The 7,841-nt window shown below is 40.2% G+C and overlaps 1 protein-coding gene across 1 annotated transcript in view; it reads right to left on the reverse strand.

Annotated features, from left to right (window-relative positions):
• Positions 1 to 594: 594 nt before the first annotated feature.
• LOC103598319 (proprotein convertase subtilisin/kexin type 5-like) overlaps positions 595 to 7,841 on the reverse strand; it is a gene marked incomplete at its 5' end in the record, with an annotated part of 25,499 nt that continues 18,252 nt past the window's right edge. Inside the window, 2 exons of the mRNA XM_008582317.1 lie at positions 595 to 621; positions 2,163 to 2,375. Of these exons, the coding sequence (XP_008580539.1) occupies positions 595 to 621; positions 2,163 to 2,375 (240 nt within the window). The remainder of the gene's footprint in view (positions 622 to 2,162; positions 2,376 to 7,841) is intronic.

Consider the following 7,841-nt stretch of genomic DNA (forward strand, 5'->3'; position numbering starts at 1 on the left):
AAAGACAAAAGACAAAAAAAAAAAAAAAAAAAAAAAATGGGAGAAACACGTAAAAGTTAAATATTCAGAGTAGGTCAGTAAAGGTTTGAGATCAGAAGCAGCAAATAAGGCAAAGGAAAGTATATGACCCCAGGTAAAGGATATTAACATTAAGTCATGGTGTTTTTTCCCTCTCAAGCTTTCTTCCTGACCACAGAATGGACCAATTTGTCTATGGGAGAATAATAAACATAGCAGCTATCACACAAGGGATCAGGAGGGGGAAGTCCAGGGAGGAAGTCTCATAGCACTGATTCAGCGTTCTCTCTGTTCACCCCGTATTCTCCCATCGGGGACCTGGGCAACCTTCCTTCTTTGATATTTTGCTTATTAGACTATAAGCTTCTCATAGAGAATGCATTTATGGAACTTAACAATAGCCTCCCACAGTGGTTGCCCCACAGGGAATAACAGGACTGAGTAGATGGGAGTAATTACTTTGAAGCAGTGGTGAGTTAGCCTCAAGATGCCTTCAGACTCCAAAGGTACAAGAAAAGAACTCTTATTGCAGAGTTTTCATCAGGAATTTCATGATGCAGAACTGATGAATATCATTCAGTTCCAGTGGACATTGACCATGAGCTAGGGGGCACAAGGTATTCCTATTTAAAAGCAAAAGGGATATTTCTAGATTAAAACATTTCTAAAATAAAAGCAAAATTTCACGGGGGTGTCACAATTAAGAAAGCCAGAAACTTCAAAACTTGCTCATCTCTGCATTTTCTCCTTTTATATTTTACTCTGTGTTTTAGAATGATGGACTTGTGCATATTTTTAAGTCCAGTCATTATGGAGGAATTAGGGAAAGGGGAGAACATGTGTACGGATAGGCAATTTTTACTGAAATGAATCTACAAAATGTAACTAAAGAAGGTAGGAAAAAGTAGTTGATAAACATAAAAATCATATAATAACTAAGAGTCAAGAGGAATCAAATGGATGTGGATTAAGAACTGCACGAAGTAGGTGGTTTTAGTTCACCCCCTGTAGTTTTTCCACTGCTGTGCAATAGTCAGATGTAGCACCAGCAGAGAGGCCTGACTTGCCTGGACCTGTAAGATCTGAAAGCAAGGTCTTGTTTAAGTGCTAAAAAGTGTCAGGTTCAGCAGGTCAGCTCCACTTTAGAAAGACAAATCCTGAGACAGTTTATAAAACCACAATCAGGAAAAGAGCAAAGCGCAAAGGTGTCTGAAATTTATTATCAGTAGCACAGTGCTGGGTACCCCAAAACTCAGAGCTTTCTTCAGCACCAATGGGTCAAGCACTGTGCTAAGAGCTTTTTCTATCTTTATATTAACTCCATGAACTACATTCTATTAAATATCCCCTTAAGGAAGTTGAGACAGAAAGATTAAGTGATTTGTCCAAAGATACCCAGCTAGCAATGCTTTTTCTATCTTTATATTAACTCCATGAACTACATTCTATTAAATGTCCCCTTAAGGAAGTTGAGACAGAAAGATTAAGTGATTTGTCCAAAGATACCCAGCTAGCAAATAGCTCAAGAATGAAAGAAACTCATGCAGGCTGGGCCTGCACCTTAACTCATAACCATTTGACTGTTTGCTTGGAGAGCAGGACATGGTAAACAGGGGATTCCAAACTCCCTCTGTGCTTGTGATCCAGCACATTTTGATCCAGCAAATTTGAAAAGCACCTTTTGTGGTTCATGTTAAATAAGTATAGACTAAATAGAATTCCGAATTTCCTTAAACTTTTATTTTTCACACTGAATTAACTGTACTTGAAAACCAAACCACTGAAGCTAGGGTTAAAAGAGTGATAAAAATCACTGGACCTATAGAGTCAGACTTTGGTTACAGTCTCTTCTCTGCCACTAATTCACAATGTGAGCGCAGACCAATGATTTGTCCTCAATAACACTAAAGCTTAATCATGTCTAAGACCACGTTAAATGCTGAAATGTAATGATCCAGACAAGAATTTTCAATGAATTGGTGACAGAAATGTAACATTTACAACTACCTGTGTGAAGTACCATCAGCTAATCTGACTTTCTATTTCCATATATTACTTGTGCAGATATATTTATGGTTTACCCTTTGTATTTCAAAATGAATGTTAAATAAATAGATAGTGACAGACATGTAAACGTCACATACTATTTTTTTATCGTAGGATTCGCCGCTGCTGTAGGTTGTGGCCAGCGTGGACGAACACTCCTCCAGGTACCAGGGCTTCTTTCCACTTTCTGCTGTGCTGCTGATGGAGATGGTGTAGATGCTGTTGGTGTAGCCATCACAGGAGCAGTGGTCTTTGCTCCTTCCGCCGTTTCCCGATGCCCAGACAAACACAGAGCCGAGGCCTCTCCGCCCCTGTTCACAAACAGACAGAGCTGATGGATGGCATGCAAAGACAAGCATCACAGACTCTAGATGGAGAGATCAAATCAACGAGGATGCTACTATGACATGCTGGACTTTTGGGGGCTAAGAGCAATTGCTTTTATAAATTAAAACAGTCATAGAAGCAACGAGAGCCTCATATTGGATGTCACCAATAATGATGATAATAATGGCTGATATTTATGGACTGGGCACAATTCTAAATGCTGCATATGAATCAGATTGAATTATTTAACAGCCCCGTGAGGTTGACACAATACTCCCTGTGAGCTTCCTTCTAGAACCACCTCCCCCATGCCAGGTGTGGACACTAATTACTGAGGGATGTTAATGGATGCTACCTTACACAGAAGGATTTCAAGATCACATATGTTTGGGAAGCACTGAGTTAAAAAAAATTAAATAAGCTTCTTCATTACAAAAGCTCATCGCAAAATTCTAAGAATGTACTATAGTCTAATGTAATTTCCAAACATAATTGACCATAGATACCTTTTCAACCAGATCCATTAACTTTTTCTTACAAAGCTAGAAGATGGAGTCACATTCTTTATGCCAAAACTTGGTAGCAAAGAGCAAGATACTAAAAGACTTCCATGAGGTCCTAAATAGTAAAGAAATAGGAGCAAAGTAGAACACAAGTATGAAGTAAAATGACCATTTGGTTCCATTAGGTGAGGTCTTCAGGAGAAAACAGAGAAACAAGACACAGTGAAAAGTAATTCTGGAAATATTTACAGCTGAATCCCAAAGAAATTTTACCATTTTAAAACTAAAAGTCACGTTGGAAGAAATCTAGGCTAAACCCATCATGTTTTAATTCAAAAGTAAGAACCCTAGCTGGTTATATCTGAGCCGCTTTCTTTTAGGCCCTAACTTTCTAATCATAGGTGGAGGGAAAAGTATTTGGGATGCTGTCCTGGAATTTCCGGGAAAAAAAGCCAAAGAAAAAGAGACAACAAAAAATCTGGAGCATCCATGATAAACTCTCCCTGACCTTGAATCCTCAAGGAACAGAATATTTATGACTTGATTTGATTGACCTGAACATAGATTTCTGTTTGTCCTTCAACTTGGAAAAATGCAATATGATTACACAGGAACAGGAAAAATTCATAAAGAGAGAGGGGGATGAATTTATGGTTGCTATTGCTGCTAGACAGCTGAACCTAGTTTACCATCTCTCAGTTTCTCATCAAAATATTCATGAAACATAGAGAAGGATGCAAAAATCACCAAGCCATCCTTAATTAAGACCCTCGTTCAATGCTTTGTCAATCCGCAGCAGGAATTATGCGGTCAGACTGAGAAACTCTGGTGATTGACTCAAATTTGGACCCCAGGAACAGAACAACATAGCAGAGAAGGAAGCATGTTCCAATTCATCGTCCACACGTTTTTCCTTTCTATATCAGACATGGAAGAGCTATGTCGTGGGCAAAAAGCACAGTCACGCCGGGCCTCACCTGGCAGGTCAACAGAACACACGAGATTGAGCAGAAACCTTCCTGGTTTCAACGGCAGCATAACAGATGATAGATTAGAAACCACAAAGCAGTAGAAACTCACAGATGGTACAATCACATCAATAGATCTATGCAAAATTATGACTAGATGCCTATGTATAAAAATCCACTAAAAGACCTTTAAAAAGTCATTTAATTTTAAAGAATATGGAATAAGAAAACACCCAGAAAGTACTTTTGTATTCATGATGCAGTCACAAATGTAGCACACAAAATGATACAGTAGGGTCTCAGTTTAGGAAAAATGTATGTGTGTTAAGTTACACGTGTAAAGTGACGTAAAGTGACAGTGTAACAGAAGATATCCTGTTTGGTAAGATTAGGAAAGAATTTTATTCTTTTTTTTTTTTTATAGCAACCGTCCATGACCATGTATTATTTTTATAAACAGAAACAAACTAATTACTGTGTTAAAAGGGAAAACAGAGGGCCAACTCTTAAGAGATACTTTTTTACATTATGATCAAAAAGAGTTTTACCCATACAGGGTCCACTGTGCACTAAAGTCAACAGAACATTCTAGAAACTTGCTATGTGTGAAGCATTGTGCACACATTTTTCTGCACAATCCATGTCCATATTATTGTCATTTTACAGATGAGCAAACTAGGTCTCAGAAATGCTCACTAATGCCAGAGCCAGACCTTAAAATCTGACTGGAGCCAAAGCCTGAGCCATTAACCCTTACAATGGTCTTCTCTGGGGCAAAAAAAGAGCTAGTAGAGGTCAAGAGAGCCCTGGGTTCACAGGATAGTAGGTTGATGCTGCCCTAAAAATGTCCCTTCCAGAGAGGACGTCTTGTATTAAACAGACAATTTGAGGGAATCAATTTACGACTAAGCATGGTGAAGGGAAACCCCAAGGACAGGGTAGCATTAGTAACCACTTCCAGGCCTGAAGAGACATGGGGATAGGGGTCATTGGATCTGTGGGGACAAATAGGAGTTGGTCAGGGGACATGTCAACAGATACTGGCTCTGCAGGGAGGGGGCCAGGTGAGCACATACAGAGACCCCAATCTCCTCCTCCCACACTCCCATTTCTTGCCAGTATACTTCACTGGTCAAACCCCATCAGAGGCCGGTGGCCCTGGGAGTCCACAGAGAGAGGCCACGGAGATCCATGTCCCTGGGCACGGAGCTCGTGGGGAGAAGGGGAGAAGGGTTGNGTATTAAACAGACAATTTGAGGGAATCAATTTACGACTAAGCATGGTGAAGGGAAACCCCAAGGACAGGGTAGCATTAGTAACCACTTCCAGGCCTGAAGAGACATGGGGATAGGGGTCATTGGATCTGTGGGGACAAATAGGAGTTGGTCAGGGGACATGTCAACAGATACTGGCTCTGCAGGGAGGGGGCCAGGTGAGCACATACAGAGACCCCAATCTCCTCCTCCCACACTCCCATTTCTTGCCAGTATACTTCACTGGTCAAACCCCATCAGAGGCCGGTGGCCCTGGGAGTCCACAGAGAGAGGCCACGGAGATCCATGTCCCTGGGCACGGAGCTCGTGGGGAGAAGGGGAGAAGGGTTGAATGGGAGCTATGTGGCAAAGTCCTTAAGGTGAGCTATAGACTCATTTGTGTCTCCCCAAATTCTTATGTTGAAGCCCTATGCCCTGCATTTGCAGATAGGATCTTTAGTGATGTAATCAAGGTTAAATGAAGTCATAATGTGGGTCCTTAATTCCATAGGACTGGTGTCCTTATAAAAAGAGGAAGAGATACCAGAGAGGTCTCTCTCTCGGGGTGTGGGTACAGGAGAAAGGCCATGAGAGGACACAGTGAGAAGGTGGCTGTCTGTAAGCCAAGGAGCGAGGGACTCACTAGAACTCAGCTCTGTCGGCACCTTGATCTTGAACTTTCCAGCCTCCAGAACAGTGAGAAAATTAATTTCTGTTGTTTAAGCCACCCAGTCTGTGGTATTTTGTTGTGGCAGCCCGAGAAGACTAACACAAGGAGAGAGGAGAGGAACAATGACATGCCCCTCACGAGGCCGTGGGTGCACAGATGCTTCTATCCTTCTACCCGCGAGGGAGTCCGAGCTTTATGTCCCAGTGTACGGTTTGTGATTAAAGTCCCAGAAATAAGCAGACTGAATTCGTGGGCTGAAAATGCCACAAAGACAGCTGCTAAAGATCTATGGAGTTAATCTGAAACAATTAGCAATTCAAAGATTTATTTACTGCAAATGCACAGGGGGTTTTCATTAGTGTGAAATATCCAGAAACCAAAACATATGTGGTTAAAAAAAAAATGTGGATATTTCTTCAAAATTCAGAGTACATGCAAGAATTAATCCTTAATGGTGAGTTCAGGAAGAAGAGAAGGTGGGCAGAGTATTATAAAGAGAAAAGAATCTTAGACAAATATTTTTCTGAAGTGTAGAAAGTAATGACACTTGCTAGCTTGGTGCAGTATCATGATTGCTGCTAGTTATTTAAATATGGATTTGTGTGACAAAGAAAAAAATGCCTTCGATTTAACTGAGTGCTAAGTTAAAAGTTAGTAAACTGCTGTGAATTGAATGTCTCCCCCAAACTCATTGAAACTCAATCCCCACTGTACCAGAGTTAAGAGGGTGGGAAATTCAATTATGTTAATTGAAAGGTGGGGCCTTTGAGAGTTGGATTTGTGATTTGGATTGTGAGGACTGTACCCTTGTGATGGATCAATCCACTGATGGTTTAATGGGTGGTCATGGGCGTAGTTCTGACGGCTGTAAAAAGAGAGCAAGTGAGAAGCTTCCCCCGTTCTTGCTCAGCACATTCTTGCCATGTGACACCCTCATTCTGCACAGCTGTGAAGAGTCACCACCCACCAACAAGGCCCTCACCAGATGTGTTCCCCGGTCTTTGGACTTATCAGTCTCTGAAGTGTAAGAAATAAATTTCATTTCTTTATACATTACCCAGTTTCAGGTATTCTGTTATAAGCAACAGAAACAGACAAATACATAGACTTAAGGCAAAATGTATTACAAAATCTACATAGAATTCATTTGACCACACTGTTAATACTTCCTTTCATCATGCATCTAAATACGTATGTGATTTTTCTCATGTGTGCCCTATAAAAATCAATTTATATTATCCCATAAGGGTTATTATTAAAGAATAAAAAGGAACTGGATTCTCTTCTTGCTCAAGAGGTCAGAAAAATCCACTTTATGTTGTATTACTAATTAAATCATGCACCTCAAGCCAGGTTTTAAGACCCTTAAAGTATGATGAAGCTAAATTTCTTTCCTTAAAATGGTGTGATTATTTTTTAGCCAATGCAGTTAGGTTTTATATGGTATTTTAATAATACTTTCTTCTCCTGATTTGCTCAAAAAGTATTCTTAAAGGGCCATGAAGAAGTCATGGAGGCTTCTCACAATATAAAAAGGAGAAAGAAAAATAACATCTATTAATATGTGGTTGAATACTGTGCTAGGTGCTTTCACAGATTAGTTAATTTAGAACAAAATTTAGAGCAATAGCAGGAAGGTAGAGATTATATGGATTTTTATAGATTAGAAAGCTGAGTGACGTTAAGTAATGTACCCAGTACCATGTAACTAGCATGTAGTGGAGACGAGGTAGAGACCCCAAGTCTGATTAGAATCTATGTATTTGTATGTGTCAACATGAAGACACAGAAAGACAACTTAAGAATTAGGAACTTTCATTTATCTGTGATGTCTTCCAAAAATAGCTCAAATACCCAATTTACCAAAGCCCCTTGCCACTTCTCTCCCAACCTTTTTTGACATTTGTCCTCTCAGTGAGAAAAGAGCACAATCCTCTCCGTAAGCTCTTCCATATATCATGGTTATTCCTTACTCCACATTCCGTGGATCAGGGGGCTTTTCCAGGGATAAGGGGGAGAGGTTGGAAAGAGATAGGACACCTATAACCAGTGCTCA

This window comes from Galeopterus variegatus, unplaced genomic scaffold (assembly GCF_000696425.1).
Source record: "Galeopterus variegatus unplaced genomic scaffold, G_variegatus-3.0.2 Scaffold2565, whole genome shotgun sequence".
NCBI classification, from domain to species: Eukaryota; Metazoa; Chordata; class Mammalia; order Dermoptera; family Cynocephalidae; genus Galeopterus; species Galeopterus variegatus.